Here is a 24084-nt window from a genome sequence, read left to right as displayed (position 1 = left end):
GTGTAAGGTAGAATACATCCCAACGGGTCATATTGTCTGGCGAGTGTTCTGTACACACTCCGTCTGGTGGTCGGTATCGCCGTCGACCTTCCCTGCTCTGGAGTCAGGGGTTTGTGTCTATAGTGGAGCGAGTCTGTTTTGAAGCGCCAGACTAGTCCTAGTGTCATTTCTTGGGCTTCTCCTGGGATGGTCGCCATCCAGGTCTCGCTGCTGGCAGCCTTGTCCGCGGGGGAGAGGCTGCGCAATACGTGCGGGTCACTGCTGGCCCACTGCCTGAGATCAAAGACGCCTTTGATCAGGGAGGCGCGTAGCTTGATTAGGAGAGCCTCGGCTTCTTCTTGAGTCGAAACGCTTTGTAAACAGTTGTCCACGTAGAAACTGTTCTTCACACTGTGTCGGACCTCTTCATCTGCTGCTGGGTCCTCTGCGACGTGTTTCTGTAGTGCAAATGTAGCACAGCATGGGCTGCATGTGGTTCCGAAGGGGAGTACTTCCCACTGGTAGATGGCTGGGTTCTCATCTCCGATCCTCTCTCTCCATAGGAACCGCAGCAGGGGCTTGTCCTCCTCCACTAGTCTCACCTGCAGGAACATCCCTTTGATATCCCCGCTGATAGCCACCTTGTCCTGGCGGAAGCGTAGTAGCACGCCTAGTAGAGAGGGGCCGAGTGTGGGGCCGGGCAAGAGCTCTTTATTCAGATTTTGGGATCCGATCTGGTAGCTGCAGTTAAACACAATGCGATCCTTGCCGTTGTGGTGGACCTTGTGGTGCGGCACGTACCATGATTCGGTCGTCTGATCGGCCTCTTTAATGTCAATCTTTGTCACGTGTCCCGCTGTGATTAGCTTCTCAATCTCAGCGTGGTACACACTCTCTTGAGCGGGGTCTTTGGCTAGGCGCCGCTCTGTGTTCAATAGATACCGCTCCGTGGCGCCTTTCTTTGCGTGAAAGGTGGGCATTCCCTCTCGCCTCAGGAGTGGAGTTGCGTATCTCATCACTCCGCCGACTGTGACTCTCTTTGTCCCTTGCTCGAGTAGGTTGATGGCGTAAATGTCTTCTTTAGAACGAATGTCTTTCTTTTCGTTCCTAAAGGGCATTGTCTCTAGTGTCCATAGCCTCTCGACATGCTGCAGGAGAGTGGTGTCTTCTTCTGTCGTTCTGGAGTGGAGGCAGCTAGTGGCTGCTGTTCGGTTGAGAGATTTAGCGAGGGGGCCTTGTAGTGTCCACCCCAGGCGGGTCTCGACTGCTGCAGGACAGCCTCGGGGTCCTGTATGGACCCGGTCAATCGGGACTATGAGTTCTGCATGGTCGGAGCCTATCAGCAGGGTCGGGGTGGCGCCGTCTATGAGCGGGATAGGTAGTTGACGCAGGTGCACATATTTATCCATCAGCTTGGCGATGGGGTAGGTGTACTGCGATAGTCCTATTTCTTGGCTGGTGAAAGCATTTGTAATCCTATACCGTCGCTCTGGCTGCCCGCTTGCTGCGATGGTGAAGGAGACATTCTCGCCTTTTATCGTCTTTAAATCTCTTCTTATTGTCCGAATCGTCATTTGGTTCTCGCTCCCCCGCAGTCCCAGCTGGGCCGCAGCGGACGCGAGCAGAAGGGTCTTCTCTGACCCGTCATCAAGGACGGCGTAAGTGTCCATGACTTTATCTTGGTAGCTCAATGTCACACGGACTACCTTTAAGAGCACTTGGGCGCCGCTGCTGCTGGCGGGGTCAATGTACATGACACTTGCCCTGGTGCCGCTCGATGGTGCAGGTGCAGGCCTTCTCCTGTTACTGTCGTGTAGTATATCTAGATGGGCTCCGTCACACCGACTGCACCTTTTCTTTAGGCGGCATTCGGCTGCCAGGTGACTGCGCGCACATCGGTAACAGCGCCTGTTGGACTTTATCCATTGACTCACTTCTTCTGCATTCATCTTTGTGAACAGGTCACATTGTGACAGCCAGTGTTCCTTCTCACAGTAGGGGCACACCATCTTCCACTTCTCCTTTCTCGAGGGGGTACTGTGGCTCTTACTGCTCGGTACTGACTCTGATTGGTGCATGACAGTCACCGATCTTCTTCCATCGTTTATTCTCCTGGGTCCCTCTCTGGAGCTTGGCGTGCTCCGCACGAACGTATCCAGTCGTAAGCTGCTGACTTCTCTCGCCAGGAAGTCGGCTAGATCGAGGAGGGATGGTTCGGGACCGTTAGGATCACGGTGGTCTCTCTGCCGCCTAAAACGCTCTTGTCTTGCGGGTGGCAGCTTCTCTAAAATCCTCTCGACGTTAGAGTTGGCGTATAGCTCATGCATGCCCTTTTCCCGTTGCGCTCCCAGCATCCCTACCAGGGACTGCACTTTGATTGACAGGTCGTCTAATGAGCGATTGTCTGTTGCTGGGGGTAGGCGATCAATATGCCTTATCTCTTGGATTACGTAATCCCATATACGTCCATATCTCTGGTCCAGCGCTGCTAGAGCCGCGGTGTATGGGGTCGTAGAGGTGGCATAGGCTAGCGCTATATTGTGCGCTCGCGGTACTTTCAGGTGCTTCAGTAATATTGCATACTTGTGACGTTCATCAACGACGTCCACCATCATTGTCTCTAAGCACATCCGGAGCTCCGTGTACTGTGCTCGATTCTCATAGGTGAAGTCTGGAAACGTCGGCGTGGCAATGTATGACGCCGTGGATGGCTGATACATCGGCGAGCGTTGGGGGAGAGACCTCCTAGGCGAGTCTCCTCTTGCGCCTCTCTGTGGGCTGGTACCGACAGGGTACCATGGCCCGCTGGTCCAGGTGCTATTCCTCGGGGCTGGTCGTGCGTCGTGCTCACCCGTGAATAGAGTCGGGGGTCTGTAGCGCAGCGCCGCGGGGGTATAGCCTGGGCTGTACTGGACCTCCTGGTCCGGTGGAGTACTGTGCTGTCGTCGGGCTTGGTTCTCCTCCTCTCCCTCTTCTTCTTCTATCAGGTCCTCTAGATCCTGTAGTCGTTTATTTAGCTTCTCCGCAGTGTATGCCGCTCCTTCCTTGTAGCTGGGTCTCGCTTGGACCGGTCTGGGAAGGGGGTCTGCGGGGGGTATAGGCTTGGTCTGTTGGTCAAGTTCAGGGTCGCTTGCTCGGTTAGGAGACGCTGCCCTTGACTGTTGTCTCGACGAGTTCCTTGAACCCCTGGCGGAGGGAGAGGGTGTTGCCTTGAGGATCAGCTGCTCCATTAGTTGCGCTTGTAACTTGTCGCGCTCGGCTTCGCGCTTGGTGAGATCTGCTTCTCTTTGGGCAGCGGCGCGCTGTGCGTCGGCCCGGTCTCTTGCCATATTCTCTTCCGTCTGAAGGCGTCTCATCTCCAGGCGTATGCGCTCTTCTTCGCTCCGTTGCTGCGCTTGGAGTTGTTCGCGCTCGATAAGCATCTGTGCTTGGAGTCGATCGTGTTCGCCCTGAAGTCGATCGCGTTCACCCTGAAGTCGATCGCGTTCGGTAGAGGCTGTCAGGCTGACGAGGAACGCCTGTTGTAGCATCCTCTCCGCTTCGCTGGGGGAAGACGGTTGTAGAGGTGAGCCGCTCCTGGGTGAGCCGCTCGTTGGGGAGTCCTGGAGCTCTATTTCCTCGGCGCTCTCCTCCTCTTCTTCCGTGCAGAGTTCTCTCTCTGTAGGGTTGTCTTCCTCCCGGGGCTGGTGGGGGACTACTTCTTCGGTATTGGCGGGGGGTAAAGGCATGTCAGCTCCCTCCTGGTCCCCACCGTGAGCTTGGTCAGTTACATTAGAACCCACTAGGGCCTCTGTGGTCGGGGAAACCTGGTCGTTAAGGTCGGACATAATTTTACTTTCTACTTTTACCGCGTTTACCGTTTGTCGAAGGCTAGGTAGTTGACTGACAGCGTAGTCCTCTAAGTACTGAGGTGGCTGTCGTCTGCGCTGCGGGCGTTCTACGTTAGGAGGACCGTTTCGTGGAGTGTTCATCATAGGCCATTTCAATATTAATAACACTATATTAATATTACACTAGTTACCCTCCGGCTCGAAGGACCAATTGTAACTGAGGGGTACAATTCCCTGACTGTATTGATAAGTATGGTATTATTAAACCACTACCGCTTGTACTTTAACTTCTGGCCATCCAGTACATGATATAGATATGATGAACACTTTCCCACCTGATGAAACGAAGTCCACACAAATGTATAAATCGAATATTTTATATAGCAAAGGGTATATACAACGTTCACTTAATGACATTTATGATTTGAAATGCACTTGTAAGGCAAATGAGTATTCGTAGGTAAATCAACATTGAATGTCCAATCTCTGGTTACGCAGGGAGCAAATATACAACCTGGTTCTTTAGGGAACTATAGCGATGGTACTTAAATGATTATAGCTGGATACACTAAAGGGGGGTCCCGCTGGTTGTAAGACAGTAGGGGGGGGGGGTTAGAAGAGCCGCTGGCGGTATCCCATCTGGCCGACGATTTCTTGGGAGAATTCAGAGTGCTGAACACGGTGCCCACAGAACCTCGGTCCACAGATGAATACAGCTGGACCCTCTGGTGGACGGTAGCTGCCGGTCCACAACGAAGAGACGTGAGGCGACCTCACTCGGGGTAGAGCGCCGTCTCACCTAGACTCCTCTCCGGGGGGTAGTTCCAACACTCAGCAGTGTTGGCCGTTATCCATGGCATAATCAAAGCACCCAAAGCATGTAGACAACCCAAGCCGTGGAAGGCTCGCCGTCATCCGGGTAAAGCAATCCAATGTACAGGTCCACTCGTCCTGGCCCGGAGCTCCTCGGATGCAAGCACCACACGTGGTCCGCCCAGCCTGGTCAAGACTCCAGATAACGTCAGGAACGATGGGGGTACCGCTCACCCCACAACTCCAACCGAACGATGCACCATACACAACAGACCACCATTAACTCAATAGAAACACGTCCAACTCGACGGTACAGTGCCAAACCATGACAACTCAACCACCAATCCACACGATGTCTCAATGCCCATTCTGAGGCCAAGTAGGCCCCACTACACCACACGTGCGTCGTGGGTGAGGCCTCACGTCTGCCACTAGGCCGGAGGGCAAAAGACCAATGGACCAAAAGAAAGTTCCACTCCACCTGCGCCACACACATATGCGCTGCGAACAAACGGCACCATTCGCACCTCGCCAGACGTACTCCCACGCGGAACCGGGCCTGCAACGACATGCTTGTCGGCACGATTGAACTTGAACCAAGGGGCATGGCTGCTGGCGCCAGGCTCTCGTCCAATGGTAGAATGAAACTACCATGGGCTGTTAGTAGACCAAAGGGATATTCAGTGCACATTGTACAAGGAATATACAGGGGATATCAAACGATATACAAATACTATTAAATATATATCCATAAATAAATATATATATTCGGTTTAATCTGATCCTTCACAACAAGTAGGTTTCAGAGGGTTGAAAGTAGACTCATGTTAACCAGTAGAGTTCAGAGGGTTGAAAGTAGAGTCATGTTAACCAGTAGGTTTCAGAGGGTTCAAAGTAGAGTTATATTAACCAGTAGTAGGTTTCAGAGGGTTGAAAGTAGAGTTATGTTAACCAGTAGGGTTCAGAGGGTTGAAAGTAGAGTTATGTTAACCAGTAGGTTTCACAGGGTTGAAAGTAGAGTTATGTTAACCAGTAGGTTTTAGAGGGTTGAAAGTAGAGTTATGTTAACCAGTAGGGTTCAGAGGGTTGAAAGTAGAGTTATGTTAACCAGTAGGTTTCAGAGGGTTGAAAGTAGAGTTATGTTAACCAGTAGGTTTCAGAGGGTTGAAAGTAGAGTTATGTTAACCAGTAGGGTTCAGAGGGTTGAAAGTAGAGTTATGTTAACCAGTAGGGTTCAGAGGGTTGAAAGTAGAGTTATGTTAACCAGTAGGGTTCAGAGGGTTGAAAGTAGAGTTATGTATTTAGTTTGGACAGCCCATGTATTTGCAGTTCTAAAGTCGATCCAAATCACCTGGGAGTGTGAATGTGATTTATCACAAGAAAATGCTCAACCTCTACTGTCTTTAAATATGAATGAACACAACACTCTAACTTTCCATCTTTTAGATAATAAAGTTTGAAAACATTGTTCCTCTGAAAACTGGAGTTCTATGGTTCTTCTAGGGCGGCTAAGTGGTGCAGTGGGCAAGGCGCTCGCCACTAACGCAGGAGATGCTGGGTTCGAGCCCAGCCTTCGGTGTTGCTTCCGGCTTGGCTGGTCTTTCATACTAATACAATTGGCAGTGGTAGAGGGTGGGAAAGCTGGTGGGTGGGGATCGGACGTTGTGGACAGCGACTCCTACAGGTCGGTTGGTGCGCCTGTACAGCAGAATCAGGAAGCAACAGGGGCAGCGTGAGCCTCCCACACGTTACTCCTCGCCGCTGAGAGATCGCACTGTGCAGGTGAAAAGATGCGACAGCTGCCTCCTCGTGTACCGGAGGGGACACGTGATGCAAGGCTTGGTCCACATTGCAGCCGCCCAGTGGGAGGCATGGTCTAACAACGTTCGAGACGGGAGGGTAGAATTGGACAATACGAAATTGGGATGGGAGAAAAATAGAAAATGGGGAGAAAAAGTAGATAAAAAAAAATTGTTCTATGGTTCTTTATGTGAGGTACTCAATTAGCTCCCACATTAGCCCTATTTAGCACATGACCTCAGAATGTGTTTACTGTATATGTGATGTATATGGTTAGATGTGCAACAGAAGTAGGTGCGCTTGGCATGGAGGAAATAAACACAATATCTAGCCAGTTCGTTGAAACCGATCAGTTCATAACTCTGAGGTTTGGTTAAACGAGGTTCTACTGTGTTACGTTGTACAAATGAGTTCTTCTCTCGCTCTCTCCTCCTCAGAGCTGCTGTCCAGACTGCTCACCTCAGCATTTGAGAGCTATGACCTGGAGAGCATGATCACCGCTTTCCTCTTGGCTCGCCAGGGGGCGCTGGAGGGGCGGGGCTTCTTCCCCTCCTACAGTGACTGGTTCAAGGTTGGGTTGTTACTACAGATGCACCTGTTACTGACACTGGTATCACATATGATCTGATGCCAAAATCCACATGTAACATGTCCGAAATCAAAGTGACTTGGTTTTCTGCATTTCTGGCACATACTGTAGAAGCACGTTAAATCTTTCTTATGGAGGGAAATGGATCTTGTCTTAATAATCTTTGTCCAATGACCCCAAACTAATGGGTCAAATCTTTACTGTTGAGTAAAAGCAGTGGATGGGAACGGATGAGTTTAGTACCCAGAATACATCTCAATATAAATTAGTTTTAGGTACCATTTGAAACAATAATGTTCGATCACTCACCATAACAGTCAAAAATTATGGGCGTGTCAAGTTAAATCTGGGGACACATCAGTAAAAACGTATAAACTATAGAGGATGGGGGGTAATTTTCTATTACCGTGGAGCCCCCACATAATACTAGTCCCATGCCAATAGGGAGGTGTAGTCTGACATCACTGGTTGTTCCACCCGTATAGGGATTTATCATTGGGAAAATGGATTATCGGCTATTGTAACAATTCTGCCGCATGGAAATTGAAAAGCTTTCCATTTTTGCACAAAATGACTTCCCTTCTATCACTAACATTATTGTTTAAGCATTTTTGGTTGAAATAAAATGTGGCGATTTTTCTTTATGATTAATTGCGAATATTTTCATGTTGAGCTATAGATTGTAGATGAATATGCACAGAAAGGTACACCATGCAAATGTTAATGCTTTATTTGTTTTAAACAAGACGATTTAGAAATGGGCAATGGGGAAATACATTGCGTTGGACAGAGGGTGGAACACGGAAAAACGGCAATGACGTAACCACTACACCTCCCTATAGGGCTTTAGACAGGTGCAGAGGGTTATACTGTATGTGTCACAACTCAAGAGTTGAGTCCCTCTTCACTTGAAATCAGTTTTTATTAGGTACTACGATTCAGTCATTCATAGGACAAACTATCCATAACCTTGACCTACAACAGCCTGGGCGTTGACCAGCACATGGATATTGCAGTTCTGATTTTTACTTTTTTTTTACACAGTAGTTATAATAATAATAATAATAATAATAATAATAATAATAATAATAATAATAATAATAATAATAATAATAATAATAATAATAATAATAATAACTTTATTTGTATAGCACTTTTCATACAGAGGTTGCAGTTCAAAGTGCTTCACAACAGTAAAAAATACAGGCATGAGCGAGCATAGCAAGGTATGGTAAATCACAGTGTTTCACATTAGGATCTAGCATCCCAATAGGCTGTTTACAGTTTCATTCAGTAATACAAATAATAAAATAGTTTAAAATGATTAAGTTTCTAAAAATTATAAAATAGAATGTAAATACACAGTAAAAAGTGTGATAAGATTGTTCAATCAGATGAAAATGGCCCAGTTAGGAGAATCAACCTTGGCTAGGCGGTGATGTTCACGATGTACCTAACTGGAATGTTAAACAACTTTGATAAGATTTAGGTCAAAAGTCATCTTCTCCTCACAACAGAGCATCAAATATTTGCCTGCATTACCCCACAGTGAAATGCCTGAGCAAAGAGATATGTTTTAAGCTGTCTTTTATTTATGATGATCAGTTATGATGACTTGTACTATATTGTTAAAAAAGTATATATACTGTATATATTTATACTAAGTTAAGCTAAGCTAAGCCACATCACCAATGTATCTATAATTAGGGGTGGGACAAATTTTTTGATACTGCGATGTATTGTCATACTTTCTCTTGCGACATGTTATCGATACACTTTATTTAATTAACAGTTAATAATAAAATTGCAGTCAGTGTTTTAAAGAGGCACTATGCAATTTGTTGTACTGTACATTGTTTCATGTACAATTGACCAGTTTGTGATGCACACTAAATAATCTGATACGCTTTCATGTAAATTCTGTAAATAAATACATAATTCCTGCTTTTTGCCTTTTTATGGGTATTTCTTCTTCTTCAGTTACACAGATATTGTGATGTATTAGTATCATAGATTAAATTCGTTGCAATATGTCGATTATCGCAGATATTATTGGTCTGGCTTGTTTGTATTTTTCTTTTAAAAACCAATCACAATCATCCTGGGCGGCGCTAAGCCCAGGGTGCAGCGACGGTGCCCTTAAGAGACAAAAGGCGTGTTCGAGATGGATTTCGGTTCGCCTCGAAAGTAGACGAGAGTAGCCGAGTGAAGCCGGGGGAGGAGATAAAAAGGCGGACACTTCAGATTTCACGAGAGCCTCTCGCCTAGTCTCGCATGGCAGATACGCTTTCACGTCACCACACACATTACACACCTGTCCAGCTCATTATAATGCGATGGCCGTGTGCAAAATTAGATCAGATTCAAATGTACAGCACACCATATACTGCTATAGTGGAATATACTATTCATATACCATAATGTATACCATCTTGTTGCGCGCTCCTGGCCGCACGCACACACAACACACTGCTGAATAATTCTGTTTTGCATCAATATATATATGTATACTGTGTATATTGAGGCAAAACAGAATTATATATACAGTATTGAGGCAAAACAGACGACGCATGTGTGTATGTGTGTGTGTGTGTGTCTGACAGCTTGAAGTTTATCATGATGATAACGCATAACATAATAAAGTTTTCAATCAATCAATCAATCAAACGTCTCATAACTCCCTGGCTGTCACGTGGCTGGTGACTGACAACTTTTCTGAGCCGTAGCAAGTCGCTTCCCAGCCGGGAGCAGCCGGCTGAGAGGTACTGTGGAGCCTCGCTCTGAAGGCTGTGCGTGGCTCGCTCCCGCGAGAGTTCCGCGCCTCGTCTCGTCAGATTTTCAGAGCAAGTTGGACAACATTCTAACCGTCATGCAACGCGCTAGGCGAGGCCGTAGTAAAACCTGCGCAGATCTGCGTCCGCCTATCCCATCTCGAACACGCCTAAAATAGTGTCTCAGACAGCGGAAGGGGAGGAGAATTCTGACTGAAATAGTCGGCCAATGGCAGCTTATACTTTCTTTCTTTCTTTCTTTCTTTCTTTCTTTCTTTCTTTCTTTCTTTCTTTCTTTCTTTCTTTCTTTCTTTCTTTCTTTCTTTCTTTCTTTCTTTCTTTCTTTCTTTCTTTCTTATGATATATGTGATAACACAGTGTTCATTGTAGTAGGGCTGATTTAAAATACATATCATGGTATCTGCTTACAGTATGTGTGGAAAAACACATGGTAATCACAATACATTTAGTCATATTGGACTGCATGGTAATAGGAAGTGTGATGTCAAGCTGAAAGTGTAATTTCTACAATCTGAAATATTTCAGAATCATTTTGTGAGAAATCTGATTAATATTTGCTTTTTATAGTTGATAAAACAACAACAACAACAACATCACACTGATAGATGATACATGATAAATATCAATATATTGCCCAGCAGCCCTATGCTCTCTCTCCTGATTACAAAAAATAACTACGGTATCTATCTTTCTAGATGTCGTTTGGCGGGGCCAGCGGTTACCATGGGAACAGTAAGAGGTCGCTGGTGTTCCTGCTGAAGTTCCTTTCTGACCTGGTGCCCTTTGACCCCCCGCGCTACCTCAAGGTGAACATTTTGCAGACTTTTAATCCCTGAGAGATTCCAGGAGCAACTTGAGACTTAGTACATTACATTAGTATTCTGATATGATTGGAGACTAGGAGTGTAACAATTCACTGACTGGATGTGCCAGGCTTCATGTTGAAGATACAGCTACATTGATTCAAACAGTTGGGAGGAAACCACAGTGAAATAGATGCTGGTTTAATGTATCAGTGAAGCGACACACATTGCTGTTCTTCTCATTCATCTGCTCCTTCAGCACTTGTATAGTGTCTTTCTCACTCCGGTCTCTTGTCTGTCAATCCAGGTAACGAGGTGTCTTGTCAGCTCTACAAAAATATTTCTTTCTCGCTCTCTCTCATATTGTACTTATCTCAGAAACAGTTTATTATAATGTTATTCTTATCTCAGAAACAGGTTAATATCATGTTATCCTTATCTCAGAAACAGTTTCATATCATGTTATTCTTATCTCAGAAACATTTGAACATCATGTTATTCTTATCTCAGAAACAGTTTAACATCATGTTATTCTTATCTCAGAAACAGGTTAATATCATGTTATTCTTATCTCAGAAACATTTGAACATCATGTTATTCTTATCTTAGAAACAGGTTAATATCATGTTATTCTTATCTCAGAAACATTTGAACATCATGTTATTCTTATCTCAGAAACATTTGAACATCATGTTATTCTTATCTCAAACAGTTTAACATCATGTTATTCTTATCTCAGAAACATTTGAACATCATGTTATTCTTATCTCAGAAACATTTGAACATCATGTTATTCTTATCTCAGAAACATTTGAACATCATGTTATTCTTATCTCAAACAGTTTAACATCATGTTATTCTTATCTCAGAAACAGGTTAATATCATGTTATTCTTATCTCAAACAGTTTAACATCATGTTATTCTTATCTCAGAAACAGGTTAATATCATGTTATTCTTATCTCAGTAACAGTTTAATATCATGTTATTCTTATCTCAGAAACAGGTTAATATCATGTTATTCTTATCTCAGAAACAGGTTAATATCATGTTATTCTTATCTCAGAAACAGGTTAATATCATGTTATTCTTATCTCAGAAACAGGTTAATATCATGTTATTCTTATCTCAGAAACAGTTTAATATCATGTTATTCTTATCTCAGAAACAGGTTAATATCATGTTATTCTTATCTCAGAAACAGGTTAATATCATGTTATTCTTATCTCAGAAAGATTTGAACATCATGTTATTCTTATCTCAGAAACGGGTTAATATCATGTTATTCTTATCTCAGAAACAGGTTAATATCATGTTATTCTTATCTCACAAACAGGTTAATATCATGTTATTCTTATCTCAGAAACAGGTTAATATCATGTTATTCTTATCTCAGAAACAGGTTAATATTATGTTATTCTTATCTCAGAAAGATTTGAACATCATGTTATTCTTATCTCAGAAATAGGTTAATATCATGTTATTCTTATCTCAGAAACATTTGAACATCATGTTCTGTATCATTTAGTGGATCCGTTCGGCATCACTCATGCACTCCCTCGCGTACGTGCACGCGCACTGAATAAATTCCACAAATGTACCTTTAATACCAGTATTAGTCTGACCACACCCCTCGTTAGCTTACCTTCATAAGCAGGTGTGTGGTCACCTGCTCTCCTCCTTCTCGCTTTTCACCACAAGGAAGTTGCCTCGGTAGTACCCCACTTGACGTGTTGTTAAAGTTGAAAAGAGTTGTGACGAGTTTACATTGTGCTTAGTTTTTTTCTTCTCTCATAAATATTCGATAGAAAAGGCTAAGTCATAATGTATTCTTCGGAGAGTAGACCTGCTAGACCTACTCTTCACCAGCGGTTCTCCATTCCCGCCTCCGTTGTGCGTTCTGGTGCTGGGCTGTTGCCACTTTCGTGGTTGCCGACCCAGCCCAGGAGACAGCCGGTGGATAGTTTGCCTCTCCGAAGAGCCGAGGAGTCGGTGCCGTCGCTCCGGCGATGGCCTGATCTCGACTCTGGTTCCTCTGGTTCCAGGGAATCGCCCGTTGGTGAACGGCCGGTTGTTTTGGAGCCGGAGGATTTGCGACGCAAACTTTTCGCGTCTGCCCGTTCACGTCGCAAGATGGTGGCATGCAGGCGCGAACGGCCTGGGTTTGGGGACTTGCTGGAGACCAGCGAGGATGCGTCCGGCTCTGGATTTCCGATGGAAACTGAGGACTTCATGGAAGAGTCGGACGGATTCTTGTTTGAAGGTCCTGTGGAGGAGAGTATCCCTCCTGTCCAGGAAACACCGGAGGGGGGAGAAATGGCTCCGCGGGACGCCTTGTTCGAAGATGTCGAGGAACCACCTTGGCCTCATCAGCAGGATGCCCTACTATCGGCCACATCAGACTGTGGCTCCTTGACCAGTCGCAGCCTGCTGCATGTGAGGGATGCGGGTTCGGTGGAGGAGGGTCTGCAGGGGGAACTGCAGGCTTTGTTTCCCGAGCTCATGGCGGTAGCCGCCGCCGCTGCCATTGCCTGCTCCTGTCCCTGACGATCTCATAGGTCATCTCTGGCAGCGTCACCCGGTGAGAGGGGCTGATGTTGTCTACCCATTTTCCCCCTCAATGGGGACCTATGTTCGTCAGGGTCAGGCGGTGTCTCACATAATGGGACTTACCCCCACCTACGTACCAGTTACGCGGGTGTCGGGGTTAGTCAAAGGTATGAGGGAGGGCGTGCCTCGGCTTGATAGTCCGATGGCCGCTCTCCTCTGTCCGGATGTGGTGTGGGAGCCCTTATGCAAGCCGGTCCTCCATGGAAGATCGGCTAGGCGATTGGCATATTGGGGTGACCAGTCATTTATCGCTGGTACACAATCGCTGGCTGCGGCGTCTAACATCGCCCACCTAGCTAGATTTGTATCAGGGATTATGACGGGCAGCCTTGGATCTGACCGAGGTAAAATGCGATCAGATCACCCAGGCGGCAGGAGCTGTCCTGCACCTTACCCAGGTGCTGGCCATAGCCATGGGGAAAGTGCGCGCCCTGACCACCCTGAGTCAGCGCCATCTTTGGCTGGAGCAGGCCCGTGTGCCAGAGAAGAAGAGAGCCCCTCTTCTGACGGCCACCCTCTCCGATGCTGGTCTGTTCGGGAAGGCCCTGCGGTTGATGACCTCAACGTGCAGAGAGATGGCAGAGGAGAGATCCATTCTTCAACCCCATTTTCCGCCTCTCGTCCTTGCCGGTGGAGTCAGAAGGCTTCCACGACGTCAAGCTACCTCCGTCGTCCCTACCACTGCCTCTACCGCCGCTGCTGGCCCCTCCAAGAAGGCCAGGAGAAGAGACGGCGCTTCTGCTACCGCCGGCCCATCCACGACCGGAGGAGACGGTAGGGAACGTCGAGACCAGCAGACAGTTACCTACCGTCCCTCCGGGGCTCCTCGGGGTGGCAAGACTCGAGCGGCGCGAGGTGGCAGACGCCGCTGAGTGACTTTCTCCCTCTGTGTCCCCTCTCCTTTACACCCTCCCCGGCCCCTTTATGATTGTGTTTTTGTGCCAAAAATATACAATAAAAAGTTCCCCGATATAAGGGGGACTATGTTTTTGGCCAAACAAACTGTGTGTTTCTTCAACAAATCATATGGTGGGGTTGCGTAAATATGAATCTGCACTTTTACGTTGTGAGATGAGTCGTGTTGTGTTACGAGATTAAGCAAGGTCTGCAACATACACTCAGTCGTAGGAGGTTCTATTAGCCTGACGCTCCACATGCAGGTAGAAACTGGTGGTATTCCGTTGCTTAAACAAAGTATATGTGTCCCACAATGCTGTTGTGTTAGTTGCAGTAATACTCGTACACACACGTTCCACGGCCTAGCCGTTACTCTCGGTCAGCGCATGCGACTTGTTTTGTTGTAAATCCTGTTCACATTTTGTGGGTAGCTTACGCTATACATTAGCATTTCTACCGGAGGTTTTCAAAATGCTACAGTTGTTTTTTGTGTGTAGGGAAAGAAGGGTTTTTTGTGAGGGGGTGTCGAATAAACCCCTCCTTCCCACTTGATTGGTTTAGGAGATTTTATATCATTCTGCTGAGCCAGTCAGGGCCGAGCCGTTAGGACGTCTTGGCAGGGGGGGGGGGGGGGGGGGGGGGGTTATCCTGCCGACTCCTATTACAAACAGGAGCCGTGTGCGGGGTTTCCCTCGTCATAGCGATGTTGCTATGGCGACGCCTTCCATGAGTTACAGAGTGTTGAGGTGTCGAGTTAGAGCGTAGGGCTTATGGGTCTGCTACGCTCGATTTATGTGTAAACTTGAGTCGGTTGGTCACGTGACTCACAGTTGGCATGTCTTTTTCATGACTACGACTCATGTGGGAAGGTTTCTGGGAAGGTCCGGTCTTTACTCTTTGACAAAAGGAGTGACTGGATGTAAAAACATGTAAACAGTTTTTTACTCCCAGCTGTGCAGTTGGGTTCATACGGGTGATGCTTCTTCTTTATTATTATAAAGAGTTGGATGTGTCTATATGAATTGGAAATGGGGGTCCCTGATGGAAACAAGACTAACGTCTTTCTCAGGTTTGCCTCCCCTTAACAATTGTGTGTATTGAGCCGTACTGTGTTGTACCCTTTCTGCAATCTGTTGGTTAAAGTTTTCATTCATTCATTCATGGAGTTGGTTGCATCCCGCCCCTCTTGTCGTTCCCCTGGGCGTCTTGGGGATTCAATAAGATGGTCTAAATAGCCTATTATTGATGTGGATATGCCCAACGCACACATAGTGCTAGCTCAGGATGTTCTGTTGGACATTAGGTAACTGACTGGCACGCCTTGGTTGCTTGGGGTTAAAACAGCGTTTTTATAAAGCAATTGGGATGGGGGTTTTCCTCTTCCGACGACCTGTGTGGTTGTCGACGGGTTCTCGTTCATATCAGGGGATGATAACGGAATGGATCTGAACATGTGTGGAAGGGTCTCACGCCCTGGGGGTGGGCCGCCGGGCGCGGTTCGCACCGAAACGTCTGAGTGGCGCCTTCTTTTTATGTTTAAGATCAACACGCATATCTGCCCCTTCTCCTGGAGTTGGCAGGTCGGCGTGGTTAGGGCACGGGACTGGTTCTGGTCACGCTGGTCCGGATCAGTTAAACCTGTTGTCCGCCGGGGATGCAGATCTGCTGTTCTGGTACCCTGAGGGACTTGGGCTTTTTTCAGGGGAAAAAATGCTAGGTCGGTCCGGGTGTCGCAGGGTTAAGCGCTATGGAACCCTTGTTGGGTACATTGTATTCTACCCTGTCGTAATGGCTTACGGCCGTACCAACCTGTACACGCCCGATCTCGTCGGCTCTCGGCCGCCACGCAGGTTGGTCTTGGTTAGTACTTGGTTGGGTGACCTCCTGGGAATACCAAGTACGGGGTGTTGGGGCTGGTTTTCCATTCTTGCGCTCTTCTCTTACGCGTGGCGAAGAGGGGCCTGTTGGAGTGGTCTTTGACCTCCTCGGGGGACCCTGTGCTCCCCGTATCACCGGGCCCGGTCTGAAGTAATGTTTTCGTTGACCCGTAGGCCCGGGATAACCCTGTTGGAAACTGGAACACGGTTACTGCGGCAGTGCCGCAGGTGTGTTTTGGAGTTTTTCCCTGGGGGGTTATGGGACCAACCACCGCATAGGGTTACGAGTCCGACTGGGTGGTTGGTTCTCTGGTGTGTTGGGGCAGTGTCAACTCCCGGGTTAACCGGTTGATGGTGCCCCTGCACGTTCATGACGTCTGCCAATCGTGTCAGCCTTCTCTGCCTCCAACCCTCTGGGTGAGGGTTTTTAAATGGAGGCTTGGTCATGCAACAACGCCAGCATGCGCCCCTTCTGCCGGGGCGGCTGTGTTCAGCTGTCCCCTCTGGCGCCTGTCTCGTCCGCAGTCTCCAGGCTCGGGTTAACAGCCTGTTGCCTGGTCTTTTCCCCGGTGCGCTGCCTGCTTCCGTTGGTTATCCTTTTTTGTGTGCTTACGGCCATGCTGACTGCCTGTTCTGCAGGGTCAGTGTGCCAGGCGGTGTACTATTGGGGGGACAGGGCCCGCTCGGCTGAGGGGCCTTTGTCCGAATACGCTGGCGATGTGGGGGGCGGGGTCACTAAGTGCCCACCTGGTGGGGTCTTGATGCTGGCATCATGGACTTCTCCGGGCCCCCGTTCCAGGGGATCCAGTCACTTTGGTGGGTCTGGGTCTTCCTTCGCGCTCCGCTGCTACGGCCTTGCCACGGGGTTAGGTTTACCCTTGACCCCGTGATTCTGGGGGCAGTAACAAGGTTGTTCCCTCCGTTCGTTCCCGGGTGGCATGCGGGTTGTGCGTGTGTGTAGTCGTGGGGTCAAGCCACGGTCTGCTCACCCTGTGCGTTGAGTTGCTTGAGTGCCTCTTCGCACGGTCGGGTTCGTCGCCCTCCCGGGAAACCTCTAATAGGGGGGGTGCCCTCCATTAGGGGGGGTCGGGGGGGCTCGGCCCTCCCTGTTCTGATGGTTGTGGGGGGCCTTCAGCGGGGTGTATTTGTCGGCCGGTGGCTCCGCTCGGCCTCCCTATGTGCATGAGTGATGCCGAGCGGATCCACTAAATGATACAGAACGTTAGGTTATGACTATAACCAAGTTCTGTTAATTAGTGGTGACGCTCGGCATCCGACGCCGCTGCAGCCCTTGACCTCACCTTGTGGTGAAAGCTTGGGAAGGAGGAGAGCAGGTGACCACACACCTGCTTATGAAGGTAAGCTAACGAGGGGTGTGGTCAGACTAATACTGGTATTAAAGGTACATTTGTGGAATTTATTCAGTGCGCGTGCACGTACGCGAGGGAGTGCATGAGTGATGCCGAGCGGCACCACTAATTAACAGAACTTGGTTATAGTCATAACCTAACGTTATTCTTATCTCAGAAACAGGTTAATATCATGTTATTCTTATCTCAGAAACAGGTTAATATCATGTTATTCTTATCTCCTCAGGTCCACATTCTCCACCCACCTTATGTAGCATTGAAACACCGGGGCCTGTTGTTGGAGTATATCTCACTGGCTAAGACCAGGCTGGCTGACCTCAAGGTAAAGACCAGGGAAGGAATCAATGTGTTGTCTTTTTTTAATGTATTTTTAGATTTTTATAGATTCCTTGAGGATCCGGGATGCAGTTTAAGGATTGTTGGCACTAGTCCTACGTGGCTACTTTACGATCAGCTCCATTATGTCATTCTCTGTATATATTCAAACTCTGGCTTGTAAAGACGATTTTGCACTATCCTGGTGTGAATGTTACCTGCCACTAGGTGGTTAAACTTCCATTATTGTCAAGGACTAGGACTGTCCGATAATTTATCTTTCAATGGGATCATATTGTGAAAAAGTCATGATATTGATGATGCACAATTCTGTTGTCTATTAAGTTGTTTATAACAAGCGCCAGGATTCCCACAGGGTTTTAAAAAGATAATCAGAAATGCAGGCCTTAAAAATATCTTAAATATGTATTTTGATAGGTCTTAAAATGTATTGGATTAGGAAGTTACTTCTACTTTGCCAGGTCTCCCTTGCAACCAGGTCTCCCTTGCAAAATAGATATTGTATCTCAGACAATGGGACTTCCTGGTTAAAAAAAAAAAAAAAATTTCCTTCATACATTTTTGCCAGTATGGCTGTGAAGTAGTTAATACATTTTATTCAAAGTGGTCTTAAAAATGCTTACATTTATCTAGTTGAAACCTGCAGGAACCCTGAAGCACATAATAACTAAGATTTCTCACAAAATGTGATCTGAAATATCTTGCATCAGCGCAACGACAACAAGCCGTTCTACCTGCTCCACAGAGAAGGAGAGGATAACATAACGCGTTGACTTAGAGAAGGAGAGGATAACAGAATGTGTTGTGTTGACTTAGAGAAGGAGAGGATAACAGAATATGCTGTGTGACTTAGAGAAGGAGAGGAGAACATAACGCGTTGACTTAGAGAAGGAGAGGAGAACATAACGCGTTGACTTAGAGAAGGAGAGGAGAACAGAATGTGTTGTGTTGACTTGGAGAAGGAGAGGAGAACATAACGCGCTGTGTTGACTTATAGAGTCTTTGACTATTCTCTTAGCCTTGGCCCTGCAAGGGTAGATTGGTTGAGCATTGGTTTTCAGCAACGTCCTACTTCTCTCACACAGGGAGACACACACACACAGTTTTACAAACATTTACACCTGGGAGCCGCCCAGTACAACCACAGTCTTCTACTCTTGACCACTGATCAGCTCCACTGGAGGGCAGTAGTTCAGCAGGGGCGGTTGAGGGAGGGCAGAGCGCTGCCCACTGTTATTATATAGTACATGTTAAGGAAGTCAATATGTGTGAAAATAATGTATGTGTGTCTGTGTGTGTGGTTGTGTAGGTGTCTGTGGAGGACATGGGTCTGTATGAAGACGTCTCTGGAGCAGCTGGATCACCAGTGCAGGTAACACTGACACCTAGTGGCTATTTTGTGTCATTACCTGTCATTATTTTCCTCTCTTGAGTATGACTGGGATGTCATTGTGTGTGTGTTGTTATTTGCTCGTGTTTGTGTGTGTGTACACGCCCGCCCGCCAAGATGAGGGTTTTGTTAATGTTAGGGTTAGACATGTAGTCATGAGGGCTAAGGGTAGTTTGAGGGTTAGACATGTAGTCATGAGGGCTAAGGGTAGTTTGAGGGTTAGGCATGTAGTCGTGAAGGCTAAGGGTAGTGGTTAGGCATGTAGTCATGAGGGCTAAGGGTAGTTTGAGGGTTAGGCATGTAGTCGTGAGGGCTAAGGGTAGTGGTTAGGCATGTAGTCATGAGGGCTAAGGGTAGTTTGAGGGTTAGGCATGTAGTCGTGAGGGCTAAGGGTAGTGGTTAGGCATGTAGTCGTGAGGGCTAAGGGTAGTGGTTAGGCATGTAGTCGTGAGGGCTAAGGGTAGTGGTTAGGCATGTAGTCATGAGGGCTAAGGGTAGTTTGAGGGTTAGACATGTAGTCATGAGGGCTAAGGGTAGTTTGAGGGTTAGGCATGTAGTCATGAGGGCTAAGGGTAGTTTGAGGGTTAGGCATGTAGTTGTGAGGGCTAATGGTAGTTTGAGTTGTGTTGACATAGAGAAGGAGAGGAGAACAGATATGTATATAAAGAAGCAATGAACAGTCACTCTGGAAAACAATAACATTACATAGCTACTGTATGTGAGTACATGCCGGAAACAAACTACAGCACAGCCACAATCTACAGCCAGAGAATGAATGTTTTTGTCACTTTTAATAGTGTTCTGGCAAATGTTTCAATTGAACAGCATAGCCTATATGGATTTAAATGAATGAATAGATTTTTCATGTGAATCAATACACCAGAAAAAGAAATCTCTATATTTCAAATTCAATGCAGTGTGTTAGGAGAATCGAGAATTGAACCTCTGCGATTCTTGAGCTTGGACGCTGTCATGGGAACGTGACACAACAAGAACGCAGGCAGAGGAGCACCTTTCAGTGCAGCATTCCTTCGATGGCTGTAGTGGAGCAGGGCTGTAGTACCAAAGTGTGTATATGTGTGTATGTATAAAGTTTGTTTGTGTACTTCTTGATAAATGAGACCGTGTGTGTGTGTGTGTGTGTGTGTGTGTGTGTGTGTGTGTGTGTGTGTGTGCGTGTGCGTGTGTGTATATATTTTCTACCCCAGTGCCAGGCTCTGCAGGATGTGGAAAAGGCTGTTTCTCTGTTTGAGAGCACAGGAAGGATCTCAGCCACAGTCATGGAGGCCAGGTGTTCTACTACTCTATTTATATAGCTGCTTGTTCCTTGTACTTAGTGTAGACGACCTGTATCCTCAGCTTCTCATCCCCAGGTTGTTGTCTGAACACTTGTTTACTTACTCATAGTGCTGCTCTGTTTGGCTACTTGGTGACTACTGAGTAGTGCAGTAATGAGACGTTTTAAAGCCCCAATGCGGTATATTTCTATTCATATAAATGGCTATATTCACATCCTTTTTTGAAGAGTTTGACTTCTAGATGGAATATATATATATATGTTTTACTTTCTAAAACCAAGTTGACATCAAGATATAGGTATGTTTTACTCCAGTTTACACTGTTTACCAATGTAAATGAGACAAGCCACAAAATACAGCAAATACAATAAAAAAAACCTCACATTTACCTGTTAGTTTGTGCATCAAGAGCTTGGTCAATCAATTACAGAATGAAAATCTGTCTCTATCCCTATATTTTATATTTAGGTTGTGGGGCTACCAATTTGTTTATGTTTTGATTCCAGATTTGGGCCTTTACGATCGAGTGAATCCCTCCACACAACTATAGCTCCAGGAAACAAACTGATAGTCATGTTAGATTTAATCAGTGGCCTATTTTTCAGTTGGTGACATTGATAAAGTCTTCTTCTGTTTCACTTGGTAAGAAATGGATTGATGACACACTACTAATCAATACTAGTAGTAATCAATAACACTCATCTCCTACACTCCTGCAGTATTTTCCGGAGGCCATATTTTCTGAGCCGGTTCCTCCCAGCCCTCCTGACACCCAGAGTGGTGAGAGATCTTTTATATTTTTTTCTATGTCAGGCTATTCAACAAAGTATTCTGTCATATTACTAGGGCTGTCACGATTACCGTTTTTGGGGCTTTGAAGCTTCAGTAGTAATGATCAGCAAATAATCTTCATAAGCTTCAATAAGCTTAATTCTTCCTGTGCGCAAAGTTTCAATGCAGCAGGTAAATGAGAGCTATTTTCTGAAAGTTTTCATAACTAATGTCCTTGTCTGAGAAAAACTGATTTATTGAAGCATTCAGATCTTGATTTTGGCATCTATTGCCTTTGAAGCATTTGGGTCAGCCGATATAACAATATCGACATTGTTATAGATATGATATATTACAATATTATGATATGCTGTATAATGTACATTGCATACTGTACATGTGTTTCATCTGAATGCTTTTGGTTAGGTTTTTGTCACAGATTTTTTTTTTTTTTTTTATCTCATAATTTGTTGGCTTAGTTTTATATTTCTTTATGAAAAAGAGGATTGCACATCAAAATATTAATATATTTATATCCAATGAAGTTAACACTTAACTAAAAAGGCTATTCAATTTGTTTAACCCCAAGGGCAGTACCTTAATAATTATTTGCTCAATTAAATTCAGATCTTCAGTGCTGTAATTGTCCATATAATGCAGTTTGTTTGTTTGTGTCTGTCTGCAGCTTCCTGTGAAGACCGACACCCAGATGCGTTTCATAGAATCTCTCAAAAAGTATGTTATTGTTTCAGCCTTTAAGCGATGTCACCTGTCTCCCCACAACACATATAGCAGATGATCACTAAGAGGGGCACATACTCTCATACATATCTCAAAACGGCAATGTCTTTTTGCTGCAAATTACACCTGAAAAAGTCAGGTGGTGTTATTTGCAGACTAAAGATGGGAGGTGTCACAGGAAAGAACGTTCCAATTTGGAGCAATATTTTTAGACCCTTTCCCGGTAAGCTAGTATGACATGTTTGGTAATGGATTACTTGCCATCTCTAGTTTCATATGACATCACTCTGCGCTAGCTTAAAGACTGAGCCCGCTAAGGCCTTCAAAAGACAGTGACGTTCATGTTGGATCATGACCCACCGGCTCATCGTTAGCTTCCAGAGGGTTGAAAGTAGGCCAACTTAACCCAAGGTCAGGACTGAGGAGGCTGGAGGAGTACTTGAAATATAACCTAAACTTTATATGCATGCATTCACACAAAAGCTAAAACTGTGGCCGCTAGAGGGTGGGGAGATTTTTGTGGTCCAACCAGCCAGCCAGCCAAACAACTAACCAACCGATTGACCGCTATAGAGCTGCTGGTCACAGCTAATAAATTAGCATTGTTTTGGGGGTAAAGCACCCCTGTAATGTCTGTTTATAACTAATGAACAGCGCTTTAAATTACCACTACCCACCAGCCAAATACCAAATGTTATAAACCTTCAGTCTGTTCTACTCTTAAAAAAATCTATTTTGGCTGCTAAATAATTAAGTTGGTTGGTGACATTCTGGTAAGCTAATGAATAAGTTACTCCTGAGTATATAATATACTATACTATACTATACTATACTATACTATACTATACTATACTATACTAATACTAATACTATACTATACTATACTAATACTATACTATACTATACTATAATATATACTGTATATTTAGGCAGGTGAGGATCATTTTATGTGACACCTCATGCTTGTGAAATACATTTTTACCACTAAAAAATCTTCTCATTTATGCCACCTATCTCTGTATATCTTATAGAGGATCAGTTTGACATGATATCTTGACTGTTTTGCGTACGGTTTTTCTGTTGTCCAGAGCAGATAAGATCCCTGCTGCTCTGTATTCATCCTATGTTGAATCCTGTCAGAAAGAGAGACGGAGACAACAAGACAGTGAGTATACCTGACCCCCTTTATCTTCACATCATCAGCCATTTTTGTACATTATACACATTTTCAAACTGAAATGGCGGTCAGAGAGATCTTACACATGTGCTAAAGTGTACGTCAACCTGTAAACCAGACCGCCAGTCAGGAATATGTAATATCAGGAGGTAAACGATAACAATCTAAAGACAGCCCAAGCCTGGATTTTGAGGTCCAATTCCGATTTGTATTCTGAGTCTGTCTAGTAGGAAGCCTTGGACTTAAACAATAGACACAGACAGGCAGATACACACACACACAGACAGATACACACACAGACGGATACACAGACAGACAGATACACACACATACAATTGATTGCAATACCCCATTGTGCTTTGCGTGTAGGTGTAATGAATACTCTTGGGAATGAGTATTGGTATCGGTGCACCGCTGTAATTATTTGGTTTATTTGTAGAAACTGGGATACTTAAGGACAGCTCAATCAATTGCTAGGTTACTCTGTGTAGCTACAGAGCTCAGGGGTGGGAGTTATATAGCGTTAAAGTGTATGTTTAAAGTGTAACTAACCTTACTGTCATGCACTTGTCTTAATAAACTAACCTACACTGTAACACGCAACACTTTGATGAACATTGTTACTCAGCTGATAGAGTTGTACCCTTCCTGATGACTTGTCGTACAGAACTTTGGATAAAAGCGTCAGCTAAATGACTAAATGTAAATGTAAATGTATGTTGTGCTCTCAGGGGTGGGAGTTATAGAGCTCTGTACTGTATGTTGTGCTCTCAGGGGTGGGAGTGCGTGTGAAGAGTGATGATGACCCCCAGGATGTGCTGAAGGTCCAACTGCAGGAGTTCAGAGGACTAGTCTCAGAGGACAGTGACGGAGGTAGGTATGACTGCAGTGACGCGCGCGTGCGCACACACACCTACACACACACACACACACACACACACACACACACACACACACACACACACACACACACACACACACACACACACACACACACACACACACACACACA

The 24084-nt window shown here is 45.8% G+C and overlaps 1 protein-coding gene across 1 annotated transcript in view; it reads left to right on the top strand.

Moving 5' to 3' along the window:
- fanca (FA complementation group A) overlaps nucleotides 1-24084 on the top strand; it is a 104052-nt gene that overhangs the window by 34796 nt on the left and 45172 nt on the right. The window contains exons 13-21 of the mRNA XM_084335098.1: nucleotides 6860-6993; nucleotides 10499-10609; nucleotides 17586-17681; nucleotides 19005-19067; nucleotides 20294-20376; nucleotides 21103-21163; nucleotides 21840-21889; nucleotides 22984-23060; nucleotides 23847-23945. Of these exons, the coding sequence (XP_084191224.1) occupies nucleotides 6860-6993; nucleotides 10499-10609; nucleotides 17586-17681; nucleotides 19005-19067; nucleotides 20294-20376; nucleotides 21103-21163; nucleotides 21840-21889; nucleotides 22984-23060; nucleotides 23847-23945 (774 nt within the window). The remainder of the gene's footprint in view (nucleotides 1-6859; nucleotides 6994-10498; nucleotides 10610-17585; nucleotides 17682-19004; nucleotides 19068-20293; nucleotides 20377-21102; nucleotides 21164-21839; nucleotides 21890-22983; nucleotides 23061-23846; nucleotides 23946-24084) is intronic.

This window comes from Notolepis coatsorum, assembly GCF_963971535.1.
Source record: "Notolepis coatsorum genome assembly, chromosome: 18".
Lineage (NCBI taxonomy): Eukaryota > Metazoa > Chordata > Actinopteri > Aulopiformes > Paralepididae > Notolepis > Notolepis coatsorum.
This window is presented reverse-complemented; position numbering and strand designations above follow the sequence as displayed.